The sequence below is a fragment of the Lynx rufus genome, unplaced genomic scaffold (assembly GCF_022079265.1).
Source record: "Lynx rufus isolate CCGP_SWC_20201006 ecotype Redwood Valley unplaced genomic scaffold, mLynRuf1.p SCAF_44, whole genome shotgun sequence".
NCBI lineage: Eukaryota > Metazoa > Chordata > Mammalia > Carnivora > Felidae > Lynx > Lynx rufus.
Window position 1 is genome coordinate 318,220 of NW_025814861.1, and position 19,152 is coordinate 337,371.

Consider the following 19,152-nt stretch of genomic DNA (forward strand, 5'->3'; position numbering starts at 1 on the left):
ATCAAAAGGGTTTGCTGTCCTTCTTAGGATGTTCTAAAATGTCAAGGCAGTTGCTTGTGTTTAACTGTGAACAAATAAAAATCTATTGTTTTGCACTACTCTGCTGTGTTGACGTGAAGTGACCCGTGCTGGCCTCGGAGGGGCTCCTAGGCGGAGTTGGGACCCACCCAAAGATGCAGAAGCCTCAGGTCTGGCTTGGTTGGTTACCCCGAGCGGCCGGAGGAGGTGCTGTCAGACCCTTTTTGTTCTAGAAAGTTACCTGGCACACAACCACGGATCCTACTTTATCCGCCTCACGTTCCTGCCTGCCCCCAAAGAGTGGCACGGTGCCGGGGGAGACGTGGTCGGAGCCCTCTCCCCCGAGACCCGCTAGGCCGGACAGCCTGCCGGGCCCACGCTGCTGTTCCCTCTTGCGCTCGGAGCGTGGTTGCCGCCCTGAGGGGTTGGCTGGCCGTTGGGTTGAGCCCAGGTGGCACCGAGATCACGGAGAGCTTACCAACCCTGAGCCTTGCCGTTGTGTTCTGTGAGCGTGTCAAGGAAACGGTGCAGCTGGCGGCCGCCATAATGTCACCAGGTGTTTGGAAGAAGGCGGGAAACCACCTGAAACAATTGTTAGATCCAGCCTCGCCTCACCGTCCCTTCCCTGGAACATACGTTTCCAGCTGCCCCTGGAAATGACCGTTTTAACGACGGAAGCGGCTCCTTTGAGATAAAGACTGGGAGGTGGCAGCTTTTAATTTTGTCACAAAACCCTGATACCTATTCGGGTTCTAGTCCCAGTGCGCTCTAACTACGGGAGTTACCGCGCCAGCATGGGGGGGGGGCCTGTGGCTTCAACCTCCTGAGAGCAGACTCCCGTCTCTAGCGGTTGCTCTTTGCTGGCGGTTTTGCTTGTGAGCCTACTGCCCAGTGTCCTCTGATGTCTTAGGATAAGCGTAGTTTTCTTTAAGGGAGAGGTCCCAGGAAACCAAGCCAGGCAGACAGGTGGGAGAACATTTTTTATTCTTGACGGTCGCCCCCGAGGAAGCAAGAATACAGAATCTAAGTCGCCCCCTGCGAAGGGAAAAACCAACAGTCAGACAGTACTTCCAGCAGCTCGGAGGCCAGAGACACAGGCTACGACGGCAGGGCCTTGACTGTGCCCCGGAAACCAGGGGACTGTCTTACTTGGGAGCCGCAGAGTCCTTCCGGCCCCTCTCATGGCCTCCCTCCCCCAAGTAAAGGAGAGCAGAGGCAGGTTCATTCCCCCTTGGGTCCAGACACCTAATGACACCGAGGAAGTTTACCGCGCCGGCCCCCAGCATCCTGGCAGACGGAGGGACCCTACAGTGGCTGCAGCGGCAGGAAAGGAGCCCTGTGGCCTCCCGCTTGGTGGCTCTGCCTGGAGAGGCGGGCCTGGCAGGGCGCTGGCCTGGAGCTCCCGGAGCGCCTAGGCGGGCCAGTTCCCCGGCTCTCACCAGCCTCTCCAGGCAACACTGGAAGTGGGCGCAGAGCCTGAAGCCCAGAGGCGTGGAGCGGTGAGAAGTTAAAAGTGAGCGAGAGGGAGACAGGTTCTCAGTGGTATATTGGGCAGTCCCCTTTGGGGTTCATCAGTTGCCATGACCGGAGCCCAAGTGAAGAGTCGGCACCCCCCCCCCCCCACGCGGGGCTCAGCAGGGCGCCAGCTCTGAGTTACAGCTTCCCGCCAGGTGGTCTCCAGGGAGGTTTTGGACATCCTTTGTCTTTCCCCCTTGGTTTGGGGCTGTCTTTTGTAAGTTGCCTAAGTTGGTGTTTTCTTAACCAAGACTGGGTGCTCATGGTCCGGGAAGGCGGAGCGGCTGCTGCGGTGGCTTCCTGGCGTGCCTGGGGCTCACTCACGTGCTGCACAGCTTTGCGGGGCAGCTTCTCCGAGTGGGCGATCCATTCTTTCATCAAGTCTAGGACCATGGGGATGAGGCTGACGATGCCTCCGTAGTGGTTCCTAGCCTCGTCACAGCTGAGGTGGTTCACCACATCGTGAGGGTACCTGCAGGGTGGCAAGAGGGGGCTCTACCAGACCGGGGCACTTTCTAATCCTGACCACACATTACAATCCCCGGGGAGGTTCTGGACGCTGTGGTTCGGCGGGCTCGCGGGGCCACGAACCGTAGGTAGTCCTGGCATAGAGAGGCAGGATGCTTGAACCACTGGCCTGTGCTCGTAGAGACCCGGATTAGGGGCTGTGGAAACCCGTAACGGCTCCAAAATGTGCTCAGTCCCTCCGACTCTCCTTATCCCCAGTAACTAAACAGCATCCTCCGAAATATGGTGCTTTGTGCTGAGGACTCCCCAGGGCTCGGAATGAGGGAGCCACACTGGGCGGTGCTGAGGCCCAGATGCCCACAGGGACGGGCTCCAGAAGTCCTGCTTCTCCGTGGGCTTCTGGGAACATCTGCTCTGACTCCCCCTCCCCTTGCCCGGTGCTGGCTCGTCTGTGTCCCACTGTATGTGGGGCCTCAGCGTCCCTTGTTTTCAGTAAGAGGATTTGTTGGGTTGGCCCTTTGGGTACATCGGTGGGCCTCAGATTCCCCACCTCGGGGCGGGGGGGCGGTGCTGGACAGTAGCCACGTGACCCATCAGTCCCGACATTCCTGTCCTCTGGAGAGAAGGCTCCTTCCTGTGGGACCCCCTCCCTCCCATCCTCACCCCACCGCCCTCCCCACATGCTCATGCTGCTGACGCCTCCGGGACAGGCCCAGAAGCCACTTACTTCACTCGCAGGCTGCTTAGGTCATTGCTTTGGCTAACCAGGGATTTGCACTTCTCGAGCAGGTTGTTGGTGACCGGGGTGCCAGAGTGCAGGGCCTCGAAGTTCTGGCACAGCCTGTTTAGCTCTGTGCAGATGTCCAGGAACATGAGCAGAATGCGCCGGTCCGTGGAGTTGTTGCAGTAATGTTCCATGTAGCTCTGCACCTGCAGGGGCCAGGTGGGGCGAGCTCAGGAGGTACCACCGGCCCCCAGCTGGTTTGGGGACCAAACATCCAGGAGCGTTCCCCCCCCCCCCCCCAGTTCCTCGTACCCTCCCAGAGTCACAGGGGAGATGCAGGCACATTGAGGCATGTGGACTCACGGGTCACTACGTAGAGTTAATGTCACTGCGTGTCCCAGGCACCCCGAGAGCGCTGGGCAGGCTGGGTCTGCCAACATCCCCACCTGAAGCCTACACGCCTCGTGCCGGCGGGAATATCTGGCCCATTTCACGAACGCTTCCCCTCCCCTCCCGGTCCCCTCCGGGGGCCTCCTCTCCCTCCTCCAAGCTGCCTTTCAGTTGCTCAGGGACGTCTTCCCAAATGATCCGAATGGCTCCTTCCAAGAACAGCGGCTTTGTGAGGGGGGAGAGGCCCTGACAGCCGCAGGGGGACCCGAGGAGGGCGGGGAGGAGCCTGCCAGCCGGTGTAACTACAACAGAGCAGAGTCCCTGCGCTACCAGGTGTGTGTGGGCAGGTCACCTTTAGATGACCCAGGTCCGGGGGTGGGGGTGGGGTGGGGGGGTGCCAGGTGAGGGCCGAGAATCGACACTTAACTTGCAGAGTCGGCGCCTGGGGCCACCGTTTGTCAAGGCCCTTCGTTGAACCTTGGGTGAGAAGGCCACGCCCCTGTGCGTCTGAGGGGCGGGGTCACGCCCTTCGTTGAACCTTGGGTGAGAAGGCCACGCCCCTGTGCGTCTGAGGGGCGGGGTCACGCCCTTCGTTGAACCTTGGGTGAGGCCACGCCCCTGTGCGTCTGAGGGGCGGGGTCACGCCCTACGTTGAACTTTGGGCGAGAAGGCCACGCCCCTGTGCGTCTGAGGGGCGGGGTCACTCTGGCTCCCGTAGATTCTGAGCGGTGGCTGCGGGGAGGGGTCTCACATGCTCCATCCTGACGCTGAAAACCCGGCCATGCCCCTCCCTGGAAGTCTGAGCCTGATTTACTCCTACACAGTTCAGGGGAAAGAGGGTATTTTCTGTAGGTTTAAAATTTCTCACGTTAAAGATCTGGGAGGAATATTCACGCACAGCGGAAGGGAGGGTTTTTGTTGAAGGATGTTGCCAGCAGGGGTTGCTATCTCTGGGGCCTGTGTGCTCCTCCTAAGCGGTTCTGAGCCCTGGTCCCCACGCCCCGCCAGCGCTGTGAGCAGCTGGCCTTCCAGAAGCCGACTCCCCGGCGGCTGGCGGCGGGAGGGGGTCCCACTTAGGTGTGTGCTTCTTCCTGGAGGGCCAGCTCCGTCTCCAGCCCTCCAGGTCCCGCAAACTGGGATGGCAGCTAACTCACAGGGAGACCCGGGTCAGGTGACAATGTCTGCAAACGGGAGACGCGAGGTGCTTGGCGGGTCGGTTTCTCAAACCCCAATGGGATCCCACTGCTGGGACCACGGGCGTCAGACACTGGCTGAGAGGCTCCCTCACGAGCTCCTTCAATCCGCACACCCCGTCTTTTCCAGTTGAGGCAGCTGGGGCACAGAAAGGTGACTCACTGGCCCAAGGTCACAGAGGGGGCGTGTGGCTGAGCCGGGACGCCTGGTCCGGCAGAGTCTCCAGCCCGCTTTGGTATTTACTCACATATGTGGTGAGGGAACGAAGGGCCCGTTCCTGCGTCGTCAGGATCTGAGTCCTGATCCCGGCACAGACACGCCTGCCCTCTCCGGGCCTCAGCTGTTTCACCCTCCATGCAAGGTGTCGCCCAGGAGTCGCTGGGCCCGGCAGGTCCCCAAGAGCCCGGCCCCACCGCCCGCCAGCCCACGAGGCACCACCTGTGCGATGCTGGAGATGGGCCGGATCTTGTCGTGGGCGTTCTCCCTGCAGTGCTCCAGAGCAGCGATGAACGTGAACTGTTGCTGCTGGAACAGCTTGTACTTCTGCTCGATGCCTCGCAGGGACTCCTTCGTCTCATTCATGGTCTTCCTCAGCGGTCATTTACAGGAGGACGAGAGTCTGCCGGGGCGGGGGGGGGGAGGAACACAGCGATGAGGCCCCAGACTGCGGACCCCGCTCTGGAGTGTCAGACCGGCATGCTCACGGCCCCTCTCGGCGTCCCCCCTCCCTCCTGCACTCACTCCAGATCCCCCAGGCGATCCAGGACCCAAGTCCCTTTTCCCTCCAAGGACACGTTCTTTGCCACGAACCATGACTTCCTTCCCTCAAGTGTGGCCAAGGATTTCTCTGGGCCTCAGTTTCTCCACACTGTGGATGCCCACCCACACCCACACCCACACCCACACCCACACCCACACCCACGGCACCAGACGTGCTCTGCGTGAACGGGTCGGAGGAGGCCAAGCCAAGGCCAGGGGTGCTGGCGGGCGCAAGGGGCCGGGACACCTGGCAAGGGCAGGGGTGGGGAAGAACACGCTCCAGGCTTCCTGGGAGGCCCCACCCAGGCGGAGAGGAGGAGGCCCAAGGGAGACGGGAGGCATTTCCCTCCACTGTGTCGGCCTCCGCATCCTGAGCCCAGAGCAGGGCTGGAGCAGGGAGGGCATCTCTGTGGCAAAAAGAGGGACGAAAGGAAACGCAAGGGCAGATCAGAAGTTGGCCTCCAGGATGCGACGGGAGCGGCAACTCCGAGAACTTTGGGGAGGGCTGGGAGCTGACCTGTGGGGGTTAGGCCCGGACGATGGCACCCCATGGACCTCAGCAGACCTACTGTAAATACGACACAGTGCATTCAGCCGCAGTGCCCAGGCCACCTCTGGGAGCCACAGTGCCTGTGTTTGCTCGCACTAGCTGCGGCTCCAGGGGGGTGGGCCTGGTCCCGGGCCGGGCAGGACACTGGTTTCCTGCCCACTCAGCCCCCTGCCGGAAGTGGGCAAGTGGGAAGGGGCACCGGGGTTGGGGGGGGTGCGGTGGGGGCCTGGGCCAGGGTGAGGCACCAGAAAACCCAGCAGTCGAGCGAGGGAAAAACATTTAACGTGCTATTTAAAGAAATAAAAGTTAACACCAAAGAGGAGGCCGCAAAGCGTCAGGATTTTAAAGACGGGATGGGGTCTGGGGCTGCGCCATACTGGAGCCCGAGGCAGAAGGAATGAGTAAAACCGATCCCGTCTTTACATTTTTGGCAACAGAAGTGGATTTTGCATGGATTTTGATGTTTTTAAATGTGATTTGCCTTGATTATTGGAGTTTGGGGCACCCCTTCCCATGACTCGCCTTGCCTGGTCTGGGCCCAGGGCTTACAAGTGACTTGGGGGTGGAAGACCTAGAAAAGTCAGAGCACAATTTATCCACGGGATACAGGTGTGCTGTTTCGAAGGGCACATGCACCCCCATGTTTATAGCAGCACTATCGACGATAGCCAAAGGATGGAAAGAGCCCAAATGTCTACTGATGGAAGAATGGAGAAAGAAGATGTGGTCTATATATACGATGGAGTATTACTCGGCCATCAAAAAGAATGAAATCTTACCATTTGCAACTACGTGGCTGGAACTGGACGGTATTATGCTAAGTGAAATTAGAGAGTCAGAGAAAGACAAAAATCATATGACTTCACTCATATGAGGACTTTCAGAGACAAAACAGATGAACATAAGGGAAGGGAAACAAAAATAATATAAAAACAGGGAGGGGGACAAAGCAGAAGAGACTCATAAATATGGAGAACAGACTGAGGGTGGCTGGAGGGGTGGTGGGAGGGGGGACGGGCGAAATGGATAAGGGGCACTAAGGATCTACTCCTGAAATCATTGTTGCACTATATGCTAACTAATCTGGATGTAAATTTAAAAAAATTAAAAAATAAGTTAATAAAAAAAAATGCTTCTATAAAAGAAAGGTCAGAGCACAGCACACAGGTGGGTTTCTGGGTGGGGGCGGGGGGGGGGTTGTGCTTTCAGTCTGGCCTTCCCCATAAGGCTCAGAGCTGTGCTTGGTGGTTAAGAACCCAAGCTCTATTCATAGTCCTGGGTTCAGATCTTGGTTCCACTACTTCCGGCCGGCCTTGGGGTGAGCCTCTGAGTGCTAATGCGCTAGAGGGAAGTAATGGCCGCAGCCTCCGGGCCTTGGGGCGAGCACCGTGCGAGGTGCAGGCGGAACGTGTGGAGCCCGGAGCCTGGAACGCGGCAGCGCCTGGTTGTCAGAGCAACCAAAGCCGCTGTGATTACACAGTGTGCACACAATGGCAGGAGCAGGCCACAACAGGCACGGTGCACACCCTGAGAGCAGCAGGGTCTGCTGAGGGCTTGAGCTCCGGGAGAGGAGAGGAGGGGGGAGGGGCATTAGGAGGGGGTGACCTGGGACTGTTGTGAGCAAGTGCAGGAGGCAGTGGGCAGGGCAGGCCGGGGGAACCCCCAAGCGTCAGGCAGAGCTAGGAGAACCCCTGAAGGCCAGAGGGGTCGGAAGGACCTCAGGCTTCCATTCGTTTGCTCACTCACCCCTTCTGCAGGGCCTAGCATATGCCGGCCCCGATTCTGAGTGCTGGGCTATATACACGGCAGGGAACTAAATAGACAAGCCCCTCTTCCCTGGAATTTATCTTTCAGAGTGGGAGGCGGACAACAAGGATGAGCCACCGAACAGTGTTGTGGATAAGAGCGCTGCCAAAGGGAAAAGGAAGCAGGGCAGTGGGATGGGCACGTTGGGACGAAGGGCTAAGTGCGGTCTGCAGGAGGGTCCTTTCCGGAGGTGGGTGGGTGGCGGGGGGCAGACGAGAGCCATGCTCCAGCCTGCAGCGAGGTCCCGAACACCCGCCCCAACCCTCCCCACGGCAGTGACTATCGACGGGGCGCGAGGAGAACCCTGGCCATGCATGGAATCCTCACCACAGCTCTCCGAACGGTATCTGATGATCCCCACGTGACAGACGATGAAGCTGAGGTCACCCCGCTAGAAGTGAGCAAGCCCGGATTCCCCACTCAGCTCTGCCTCACTTTATAAAGTCTGGGCTCTCGGATCCCTCCCTCCGTGACGGTCCATAGAGACAGACATGCCAGACAGACATCAGACTGACCCAAGGCCGGGAGTGGGTGGCTGGGGTGGAGGGGATACCAAACGCCCAAAAAGCTGCCCAAGCCCTCCTAGGGGTCACGCACCAGCCGGACCCCTGGGCCTCGTTTCCACTTGCAGAGAATGTTCTCTGCTCCCCCCTCCCCTAGTGTTCAGGGGCCTGCCCTGCGCTGTCTGGCTCCCTGCCACCCTCCCGGGGCTTCCCGGGGCTGTCAACTTCTCCAAGGATACAGCACGACCTTGGCTGGTGGCCCCAAGAGCCCCTGAGAGCAAAACTGACTTGGTTCTTGATCCTAGCGACTTGTGACATGCACGCCAGGAAACGCCGTGAGAAGAGCTGTAATAAGCTATCCAAAGTGATCGTCCCTTGAACGAGTTACTGCAGCCAAATTAGTCTGGATGAAAGGCACAGGGTGCAGGCACTTCTCGATCTGGGGGAGGAGGAAGGAAAAAATGATTACCCAATAGGTTTTAGGCTTTAATTGATTTGTATTTTTCCAGGCTGCTAAAGAAGATTAAATCGTGGTATGAAAAGCGCCTAGGGCTTAAAATAAATGAGGAGAAAGGCAAGTCATTTCAGAAATGTCCAGGAAGCAAACTGAACCTCTCCAGTGCAAATTGCAGGTTTGGTTGTTGTGTTCTTTGTTCGGGCGGGGCGGGGGGGGCCTTCCTTTTCTTCCCCAGCTGTCTTTGCAGTTGGCTTTGACAAGCCAACCAAGGTGTGCGCGCTTTGAGGAAGCGGTCCTGAGGGGAAGAGGCGGATTTGCAGCCTTTTACAGTCGGAGGGCATGTCTCTGGGCACTTAGTGGCTGCTGGGAAAGGCTTTTGGCTAGGAGTCAAGACGCCAGCCCTGGCTCTGCCTCTGATTAATGAGTGAACTTGGCCAAGAGTTTCCCCCTTTCTGGACCTCACTTTATCTATAAAACAAGGGCGACTGGATTAGAATATCCTCAAGGGGACTTCTGATTCTAACGCTTTATGGTCTACAACTGATGAGAAAAGAGACCCCAAAATGGGAAATGACTTGCCCCAGGTCTTACGGTCAACTATTTGTTCACCATTCTGATCCTCCAATTTCTGACCTGTAAGATGGGAATGAAGGTACTTATTCCTGGGGGCTGGTGCAAATATTAAATGAAGTTACTACTAAATAGTAGCCCCGATGCGCTGTGCCCTTAATACACGCCAGGAGCCCGTACTTCAGGCATGTGCGCTCACGGAATCCTTCCATAATCCCCACTTCACAGGGGAGGAAAGTGGCGCCCAGAGCAGGCTCACACGGGTGGAGCCAGGAGTCGAACCCGGGGCATTCTGTAGCACAGAAGCCAGACGCCCCGTCCATCACGTACCTACTCCATAGTTTTGTTAAGAACACATCTCAAAACCTGCAGCTCCTTCTAAAAATGGCAACAGACAAAAGCTGGAGCTCCCAGCTCAGCGTCGCGTCCCATACCAGGCTGCCCCAGTCCCGCTGGGGATTGACGCGATTCGAAGCGCTCCTTCCTTCCTCCACCACGTCCCACCCACCAGGGGCGGCATCGGGGTTCCTTCCGCTCCCTCCCCTCCTCCCCCCAGGGCTCGGCGGGGGGGTGGGGGGTGGTGCGCTTTAACCTTACTGGTCCTAGGCCGGCCTTCACTCACAGAGCTCCCCGAAACCCGAGTGCCTCCGAGGGTGTCTGGGGCCCGGGAGGGGCTCTTCCCAGGGCCGGGATGGTTGGTGGGTGGGGCGGGGCCGCGGGCCCGATTGTTCCCGCGGGTGCCATAGCAACCGGGTCACGTGGCAGCCCTGCCTCGCCCCGCGAGCCCCCGCCTTCCCGTCCGCCCCAGGGACTCCCCCACCTTTTCCACAGCCTTCCCCAACCTCTACTCGCTTTAAAGGTGGGAAAACTGAGGCCCAGAGAGCAGAGCCGGGCTGGCCCGCGGAGCGCCCGACGCCCAGGTCGGGGCGCGACGGCGGGACCAGCGCACGACCCGCCTCCCGCCCCCACGGAGGGCCGACGTGCCCCCTTGGGCGTCTCGGCACCTGGGGCCCTCCTGGGAGCACCTCTGGTCCTAGAAGGCTGGAGGGCCACCTCCTGAGACGCACAGACCGCAGTGCGAGGCCGCCACGGGGAAGCACCCGCCCCCAGGGAAGCACCTGCCCCCCGCAGCTGAGCGCGCGGGCCGTGGAGCCGGGAACGAGGCCCGGTTCCAGCCCCGCGGGCGCGCGCTGATGACGCGACGGCGCGGCGGCCCTAGCGACGGCGGTCTCCAGGGAGCGGGCGCGCGCTGATGACGCGGCGCCGCGGCGGCCCTAGCGACGGCGGTCTCCAGGGAGCGGGCGCGCCGCACGGAGGCATGGACGCGACCACCGCCCCTCACCGCATACCCCCGGAAATGCCCCAATACGGGGAGGCGAACCACATATTCGAGCTGATGCAGGTGACCCGGGCAGCCCCGCCCTGTCGCGACACCGGGCGCCAGCGGGAGCCTCTGTCGCGGTAGCAGTGCGCGGCTGCGACCCCGCTGCTGGGGGGGATGGGTGGGTGTCTGACTCCTGTACCGCTGGGACCCTGAGAGATGCCTCGGTCGGAGGACGCCCCCTGCCCCTGTCCTGCGGACCCAGGAGGGAAGAAAGGGGGCAGCCCACCCGGTCAGGTTTTGGTCATGGCTCCGCGCCAGCTCGCCCAATGGCCTGGACCAAGTCCCATTCTTTCCTTTTCTCGAAGCTATGAAATGCTGGGTTGCAAGAGCCGATCTTCAAGGGGGCCCCTCGGCGCTAACAGTCCCCAGTCCGTCTGCCGTGTTGGTTTCTAAGCTGGGGAGTGTCCGAGTTTCAAGGTGACCTCACCGTCCCCTGAGATGGCCACCTCCTGGGACAGCAGCCCTGTGCCCTATGGTTCGGACAGGAGCATTTCCCACATGTCCCTTCTTCATTCGGGTCAGGAGTTCCCAGCAGCTCCCAGCCTCTCATCCTGGGTTTCTGACCCGACTGGGCCCTCATCCCCTGTATGACCTTTAGCAAAGCCCTGCCCCTTCTGGTTGCCTTCTGCATCTCCTGGAGGCAAAGGCTTTCAGGAGCTGGACTGGAAGAACTCTCTGCCACTCAGAGGTTCTGAGGGCCACAGGGAAGCTGGAGCCCAGTGTCTAGAGCATTTGCCCCTCCAGGTATACCCTGTCCCCAGAGGCACCACTGTGGTGACGCTTGTGCTCATTGGAGCCTCTGACCCGCGCACGTGAGAGCAGAGATCAGACTACCCACCCCGAGTCTCCATCTCTCCGGCAAACATATGCTTCCTTTGGAAAGGGTCAACTGAAAGAGGCAGAGAGATTTTTCTGCAACTGAGTGGCCGAGCCAAGAAAAGAAAATGGCTAGCTGAGTTACAAGTCACTGGCTGGTGGGCAGAGTGGGGCCAGCTCCTGGGGGTATCGTGGTCTGCTCTAGAGAACCTGGTGTAGCTCAGCTTGGTTGTTGGCGAGAGCAGCCTGAAAAAGCTCCTAATCAGTATTTCCAGTCCTTAGTCATGTCTGCATTCCCTCCATGGTTTTCACTACTTTTTAAAACAGTGTCAGACCCTCAGGATGTTACAAAGATAGTACAGAGTTCCGATGTACCCTTCCCCAACTCCCCCCCCCCCCCCCCCGCCCCAATGCTATCTAACATAACTCTGGGACATTGACGCTGGTCCAAGACAATTAACTAGGCCGCGGCAATACTTATTTGGGGTTCGTCCATTTTTACCTGCACTTCTTTCTTTTTGGTGTATTATTCCATGAAATTTTATCACCATGTTTCTCCGCTTTAACCTAATCGTTTTAAAATGTTTATTTGTTTTTGAGAGAGACAGAGACTGTGAGCATGAGCAGGGGAGGGGCAGAGAGCGAGGGAGACAGAATATCCCAAGCAGGCTCCGCCCTGTCAGCACAGAGCCCCATGTGGGGCTCAAACTCACAAACCACAATATCATGACCTGAGCTGAAGTCTCATGCTTAACTGACCAGGCCACCCAGGCGCCCCTAACTTGATCACTTCTTTAAATCAACCCACTTAAAAAAATTAAGTAATATTACCTCTTCTTGAGCTATAGCCTTGAAACCGTAGGTGTTCTAGCACACATTAGATACATGGCTATTTAAAGTGAAATTAAAAACACTCATCTGTGACACGGCCAACATCATCTCCCACCATCTCAGCGGTGAGAGTCAGCTAGTCCCGTTGGGACTCCACCAGCTGGGGAAGCTGAGGCTCAGAGAAGGGAAGGCACTTGCTGGCGGGGTGCAGAGCAGAGCTGGGGCTTCTCAGAGCTGCGTGCTCTCGTCCGCGGCACACGTCCTCTGCCCCTGAAAGGCAAAAGCCCCTCCCTGGTTGTCCCTGATGGAGGGAGGCTCTTTAACGGTGCCGGCCCAGCTCCTATCTGCTACCTAGTTCACTTCTGTGCCTCTTGTGGAACCACGGAAGCTGGTTTTCCTTGGAATTAAATGGCCAGACTATCCCAGGATAGTAAATATTCTGGCTGGTAGATATTCTGCCCCGCTCTGGAGGAACACAGGGAGCAGTGATGACCATGTCACCCGGCAGACCTTGGCATTGGGCACCTACTGTGTGCCCAGCGCTGAGACAAGGGTGTGGCGATACGGATGTAGGGGACTGCAGGAGCATAGGACAGGATTGATCTAGTGGGTGTGATCAGGAGGGTGTGTTTCCATTGAGACCTGAGGATGTGGGGAACAGTGTTCCAAGAGGAGGGAACGGCATCTGCTAAGGCTCGGGGCAAATGAACATGGTGAAGGAGGCGAACTGAGAGAAGGCTGGTCCGGGGAGCATGGAGGGACTGAGGTGAGAGGACCCTGGCTGGGCCTGCCTGCTCTGAGTCTGGGATGTGGTCCCTCCATGTGCCTCTGTGGTACCCGCACGACCCTTCCCTCATTCCTCTGCTCACGGGGATCAAAGCAGATCCAGCTGTAGCAGGGGCTGGGTTCCAAGCTGCAGGCCTGTTTGGTGGGTGCAGTGGAGAGATCGGGCCCCATAGCCGGTACCGGTAGCGGCCAGGGCGCTGGGCCACCTGAGCCCAGGTCCCTTGGTGCCCACGCAGGTGTTAACCACCTGGGTGTCTTCCCTGTGCCCACAGAACATGCTGGAGCAACTCCTGATCCACCAGCCCAAGGACCCCATCCTGTTCATGATCAGTCACTTGCAACGAGACAACAACAATGGTGAGCACTTGACGAGCCTCCTCTCCCATTACCTCCCCTCCCCCACCCCCGCTCCTGCCCAACCGCTATGAACCACTCTGCCCTCCCTGCGTCTGAAGGGAGGGGTTTTGGCAACTTGGGGTGGTGGCTCATTGAAAAATGACTTAATTCCTTTTGGGGGTACGGCTAAAAAGTTCTCTTGCCAAGTTTCTAAAACGAAAACCTCCGAAAGGCCCATGGAATCAATCATTAATGCTTTCGTGTGCCCCATCTGATCTCGCCTGTTGGCTTTAAACTCTGTGATCGCTCCACATGTCAGGTGTAAATGTGGTTTCCGGTCCACCTAGACATGCAGCACTCGGGTTTTCCCGATGGTCTCATCGCTGGTGCCCGTTCGTGCGTGCCAGAGTTCCCCAACTCTTGGCCCAAGTGCGGGTCGGCTAGACCCAAAGCCAGGGCCCAGAACCAGAGAGAAGAGAGGGGCACTCCATTCCACGGTCGATTTGCCAAGTGGAGGATCATTCCCATCCTGTGTGAGCTGTCAGGGAGAACTGGTGTCTGCGAGCTTTGATGTTTCTTTTCACTGGAGCACTGGCCACTTTGAAGGAGATACTGGCTCGCCAGTGAAATTGGTGCTTGGCGCAGCTGAGAAGGGCAGAGGCCTGAGATGCCCTGTGGTGGGGCTCACAGGCCTGAGATGAGAAAGGATGCATCAAGACACAACGACAGAAGAAGGCGAGAGAGAGGACACTCCAGGCCTACAGGTACACCACGCACGCTTGGCCTTTCCGGCGTGCCCCCGCCCGCCGATCCTGACGCGGTTCCAGGCTTGGCCGCAGAGCATCGGAGCGAGGGGCTGCTTGGGTCCCAGTGCCATCTCGCCAACCTTAGCAGAGTGGCTCACGGAGAGCACAGCGGTGCCCCTGTGTGATTCTCTGGGTAGGCAGAATTGAGAGTTGACGTTGGCTGTGAGCCCACATGCCCCAGGTGCAGACGGAGCCGTGGGCACCCGTGGGCCGGGAGCACCACCCTCTTGAGCTGCCCACCCGGCCACCGTGTGTTCCTGGTGGGGCTCGCTCTGCCCCGCAGAGACCCTTCTAAGAGGCCTCTGTTCTCTGGTTGGCTGTTTATCACATGGCACCGGGGTGCGGGTGGCGGTTGGGCCACCTTCCTTCCCGGGGGTCCGGCCGCAGACCGAAGCTCACCAGCCGGGCCTCCCGCGCCGGAGACGGATGTGTCTGCCTTCCCACCTCCTCCCCCGACCCTGAGTCTGGACGGGGGCTCGGTGTTGTCTGCGGGCCGCGGGGAGCAGCCCGCCCGCCGTGTTCGGCTCTCCTGTATCAGCACCAACACGTTGCAGAGCAAAGCAAAGTTAAAGCAGAAGCGAAAGTGAAGAGAAAGCAAAGCAGCAGTTAAAAGCAAGGTCAAGGCCTCGACCCTCGCACCGCGCCCCCCCCCCCCCCCACGACAGGACGTGGGAGTTCCCACTCGTGACCCTTCGCCAGATCCTTCTGAGTTAAAAACTGTGCCTGGTAATAACACAACCATCTCAACTCTCAGGAGCCGGGCTGCGGCACCGCTCTGTCCTGCTGGTTTGAAAGATTCACTTTGGGCCACGTGTGCCGTGTCCCGTGTCCTCACACCGCCGGCCTGAAGCCGGAAATTCAAGAGCTGAAATTCAAGGCAGATTCCCATCATATTTAATCCTGCCCCTCTGTGCGCACGTGTAATCTTCAGCGTCGAACTGTCACTTCCCCACCATCTTTCTGTTTTAGACTCGGTGCGGCCGATGCCGTTGGAGGCTGGCCTTACAGCCTCCTCCGCCCGCCACGGAGCCTCCGTTCCTTCTCCATGCTGCACCTGCCCTGTTCGCTCCCAGGCGGGGGCGAAGGACCCAGACCTGCGTCGTCTGGCTCTAGCAGGGGGCCGGCCTCCTGCCCTCTTCCATAGCTAGAGCCAAGGTGTTTGGCCCGATGCTCTCTCCGGGAGTAGAGGCATCGGATCCCAGTAGCCACTGTTTTGGGGAGTGGATTTGTCCCCACAGGCCTCCACCGCCTCTGCCAGGCCGGGGGCTGGCAGCTCTCAGGGATGTTGGAATCTCTTTGCCCTTTTTGCTCAAGGCCCAACCGCTTAGGTGAAGAACAGAGAGGGACATCTGCAGGTTTCCTCCCCGTGCCCAGGCGTCCGCCCACAAGTGAGGCAGGACATGGGGGAAGGAGGGGAGGCTGGGCGGAAGGGCATGCTTTTGTGAGTGTTCTCTTGTGTGTTCTGGAAGAGGACAGTGGACAAGGGGAGGCCCTCTGAAGTCCAGTGAGCGGTTCTGCCTCCCTGGGCTAGGGAGGGAGGCTGTCTTGCCTCCTTCCAGCCACGCAGCGGCCCGTGTTTCCTGGAAGCTGGGCGCTCAGCGCTTCTGATTCCTGGGCACGGGGTGGGGCGGGCAGGGGCTCTTGTGGCCGGTGGCTAGTGTAGACCGAAAGAAGGCTCCGGACTCACCCCGGTGAGCACGCACATGAGGGAATGAGGGGAGCCCCCGGCACATGGCTGGCATCCCCTTCGCCTCGAGAAAAGCAGATTTAGTACAAAGTGAGCATTTACAGTAGCCCTGGGCAATATTAAAGCAGGTGATGGTGTATATAATGGTATGTTGCGTTTTTTATCAAACGTTTGTCCAAGAAAGCTGTGTATTAGAGCTCCAATACCTAAGGGTTTTCTTGTGAATTTTAAATCATGCTCCTAGTTAAACCTCAAAAGGATCCGTGGATGGAAAGGTTTTTTGATTTCCTTTGAAGTGGTTTGAAGAAGTTGATTACTCTTGGCAGTCAAGCAGCCTTTTATGACACTGTTTATAAATAATTACTCATGAGCAGAGCTGGGGTTCCAAGGTGTTAGATTTTAAGAAACTGAAATTAATCACATAAATGTGTGCGAGAAATTAGATGGGGAGAAAGGCCGTGGATGTTCCCCTTTTAAAGCATTTTCAGAGATGTGTGCAATTTGGGTGCCACTTACGGGAGCCTGGAAGGGGAGGGCATCCCCAGCAGCCTCCGAGCCCCGTAACTTTGTCAAGATGACTGCGTGACTTGGGAGTCAGCTCGTTCCCCAAAACGCTCTTGTTGAGGTGCGGCTCCTTCTCCCGGGGCTCCACAGGCCCCGAGTCCCATTGGGTCTGGCCTGAGTTTGAGGAGCTTGAGCAGAGGCCTGTGGCTAGAATCGAGAGAGGGGGCTGGGCGGAGGTCACAGGAGCCTGACCGGGCCCTCTGGTGCTCCCTTACTGTGGCTTTGGCCGGCAGCACACTGGAAGCTGTGTCCGCCGTACTGGGGAGGGCCGGAGGCGTCCCAGCTGAGCCTGCCTCGGGGAGGAAAGTGTGTGCAGGGCTTTGCTGAACTAGAGCGTGGCAGCATTGGGCCAGTAGGCCGGGGCCTTCCTGCCCCCACATCTCTGATTCCCATCACCACCAGGAGGAACGATGTGGGGTTCCTGAGAAGCAAGTTCGCACATCACTGGGGCCAACGGACCAGGTTTGTAAACGTTTCCAGACGTAGAAAATGACAGTGCTCTAAAGCCACTGGGGACACACACCCGTCAAAGCAGCAGCGGAAAGCCAGGACGTGGGTGCAGCCTGTCGTGTTGTCGAGGAAAGAGCAGAGGATGGCCGCTCCCTCTGGCTGCCGTCTCACGCAGCCACTCGTGCCCCGCTTGCTGTGTTCGGCAGCCCCGGTCCCAGTGCCGAGCGAGGACGAGGTGCTCGACGAGTGAATCGGCGAGCGGATCAGCTTCAACCGTCCTTCCGTGCTTTTGGCAAATGAGAAGGTGCCGTGAATTTGGACAGAGTTCTGTATTTACACCCAGGCGGCCATGTGCCGATCATGAGCTCGTGGGCCAAATGGATCCTAGTTCCTTCTCTGTGGCCACTGCCACACTAAAAGGGCACGCGTGTCCGTTGTCCTCAGCATGGACGAGGTGCCCTCCTGGGGCCCTGGCAGCAGTGGTCTCTGCGTGTAGCTATCAGAGGCTCAGATGCGTTGGGAGACACCTGTTCATTGTCCCCTTGGCTCAGGGGTCAGGCCAGCAGCGGTGAGGGGATAGGCCTGCCTTCCCAACCTCTGCTCTGTGCTCCTGGCCCCCCCACCATGTTTAGCGGCCGGGGGTGGCTTAGTCAAGGTGGCACTTGGAGGAATCAGCGTGGATTCATCTGTCCAGACACCACGTCCTGAAGCCTGTTTTGACCCAAGAACACATGCCTTCCAGCGCTTTTCCTGAGATGCTGGTCTGGTCTTTTCCAGTGGGCCAGCACCTAGTCGGTAGTCCCGACCCCCGACCCCGTCTTGAGGAATTCTGTGGGGCCCGACAACCTCCCAGAGCCCGAAGCCTCAGACCCCGAAGCAAGCCATTTGCATGGAAATGCCCACATTGGAAAACAAAGGCTCTCCTATCTGGGGTTTTATAAATCTGGCCGATCCGCCCCAGGTTCCCCCCCCCCCCCCCCCCGTTATTTCCCTCTGTAAAATGATGGGGAATACAATTTGCTAAATAAAAAGGCATAAATATATATAAAACAAAGCTTGGAAGGTCGATTTACATAAAATACAGCTTTATTTGAGAGCGTGTCCCCAAGACAAAGTCCCTGTTTAAAATGCTTTATGGTGTTCGAAATCCCAATTGTTCTTGATATTTATTAGTTTAGCAAACGAGTTACCGTGTCCATGTCCCCTCGGAGACAGAAAAATAAACCATCTCAGTGATCACTTACCTCCCTAAACATACAGAGTATGTTCTATGGCGAGACCATCCCTGAGCCACTGGGTTACAAACGACCGTGTCACTCGCAGAAAATGAAATCTGGGGAGGAAGGAAATGAATACCCCCACAGTACCGCGGGCACAGAGCTTGCTTTATCATTTCGAGCGGTGACATTCAAATCTTTCTATTCCACAGTGCCGAAGATTGTAATATTAGGTCCACCCGCCTCGGGGAAAACAACTATAGTAAGTGCATCATATTAAGTGTTGTAATGCCGTAATATCTCATCTCCCTGCAGAGCGGGAGCCGGGCCGCCCCTCCGCGGGTTCTCAGCACAACGGAGCGTTTCTTCATCCTTCCCTTCCGCTTCTTTAACTTATTTTCTTATTAGGAGAGGCGGCAAGCAGGCCTCGTAGAAAGCCTAGAAAGCACAGAACACAAAAGTATAATTCTGCAACCATCCAGGGGTGAGCATCATTTCAACAGTTGGGATCTACGTTCCAGGGTTTTCTCGGGCCGCGGGGGACCATCTTTGCACACACTTGGTTACATCCTTAGGATAAATTTCCAGAAGCAGACCAGCGTCTAGAGACTTTTGACACGGAATCTTTAGATTCACTCTCAAAGTGTTGTTGTTGTTGTTGTTTTCATGTTTATTTTTGAGAGAGAGAGAGAGAGAGAGAGAGACAGAGCACGAGCGGGGGAGGGGCAGAGAGAGGGAGACACGGAATCTGAAGCAGGCTCCAGGCTCCGAGCTGTCAGCACAGAGCCCGACGCGGGGTCTCGAACCCACGAACAGGGAGATCATGAGCTGAGCCGAAGTCGGGCGATTCACCAACCTGGCCACTCAGGCGCCCCTCACTCTTAAAGTTTTAACTATGAGACTGTCTAATCAGAAAAGCATAGAAACTGCACCATAGATACTCAGCTCCCAGATTTTCCAGAATTTATCGTCTTGCCGTGTTTGCTTCGATGATTCCCTTTCCACTTTAGATATGGCTTTAAAGATACAGCAGATGCCTCATCGTACCCACTTCTTTGTCTTAAGTTGGAGGCAACCCCAGTCCTGAAGCTGGTGTGCTTCGTCCTGCCTACAGTTTTAACCTTACACTCCTTTTTTTGAGTGTCAAGACTTTGTCACGTTTTAATCATCTGAGACAGAACTCTGCTTTTTACTGACTTTTTATTTTAGAGAGAGCGAGCGAGCGAGCATGAGCAGGGGAGAGGGGCAGAGAGAGAGAGAGAGAGAAAATCTTCAGCAGGCTTTATGCTCAGTGCAGAGTGGAGGTGGAGTTCGTTGCGGC

The 19,152-nt window shown here is 57.6% G+C and overlaps 2 protein-coding genes across 9 annotated transcripts in view; one reads left to right on the forward strand and one right to left on the reverse strand.

Moving 5' to 3' along the window:
- Positions 1-981: 981 nt before the first annotated feature.
- SPACA9 (sperm acrosome associated 9) lies at positions 982-9,641 on the reverse strand. Of its 8 annotated transcripts, none has more exons than XM_047098180.1 (6): positions 9,552-9,641; positions 7,752-8,366; positions 6,398-6,435; positions 4,748-4,928; positions 2,729-2,931; positions 982-2,005 (listed from the first exon to the last, which is right to left on the reverse strand). In XM_047098180.1, the coding sequence occupies exons 4-6, from the start codon at positions 4,889-4,891 to the stop codon at positions 1,672-1,674; spliced, it is 681 nt and encodes a 226-aa protein (XP_046954136.1). In that variant the 5' UTR covers positions 4,892-4,928; positions 6,398-6,435; positions 7,752-8,366; positions 9,552-9,641; the 3' UTR covers positions 982-1,671. The 8 variants fall into 8 exon arrangements, with proteins under 8 accessions (XP_046954136.1, XP_046954142.1, XP_046954141.1 ...); XM_047098186.1 differs by having other exon boundaries at positions 8,216-8,366; positions 9,547-9,641; XM_047098185.1 differs by having other exon boundaries at positions 6,398-6,420; positions 8,167-8,366; positions 9,547-9,641.
- Positions 9,642-10,226: 585 nt separating this feature from the next.
- AK8 (adenylate kinase 8) overlaps positions 10,227-19,152 on the forward strand; it is a 127,957-nt gene continuing 119,031 nt past the window's right edge. The window contains exons 1-3 of the mRNA XM_047098187.1: positions 10,227-10,356; positions 13,044-13,128; positions 18,044-18,093. Coding sequence (XP_046954143.1) covers positions 10,273-10,356; positions 13,044-13,128; positions 18,044-18,093 — 219 coding nt within the window. The 5' untranslated portion in view covers positions 10,227-10,272. The remainder of the gene's footprint in view (positions 10,357-13,043; positions 13,129-18,043; positions 18,094-19,152) is intronic.

Excerpts from the sequence above, each read along its gene's own strand:
- SPACA9 (XM_047098180.1), bottom strand. The coding sequence starts at position 4,891 with ATGAATGAGACGAAGGAGTCCCTGCGAGGCATCGAGCAGAAGTACAAG. Across the intron at positions 2,932-4,747 it reads CCATCTCCAGCATCGCACAG|GTGCAGAGCTACATGGAACA; the intron begins GTGGTGCCTCGT and ends TGGCCCCTGCAG. Across the intron at positions 2,006-2,728 it reads CTAAGCAGCCTGCGAGTGAA|GTACCCTCACGATGTGGTGA; the intron begins GTAAGTGGCTTC and ends GCCACCCTGCAG.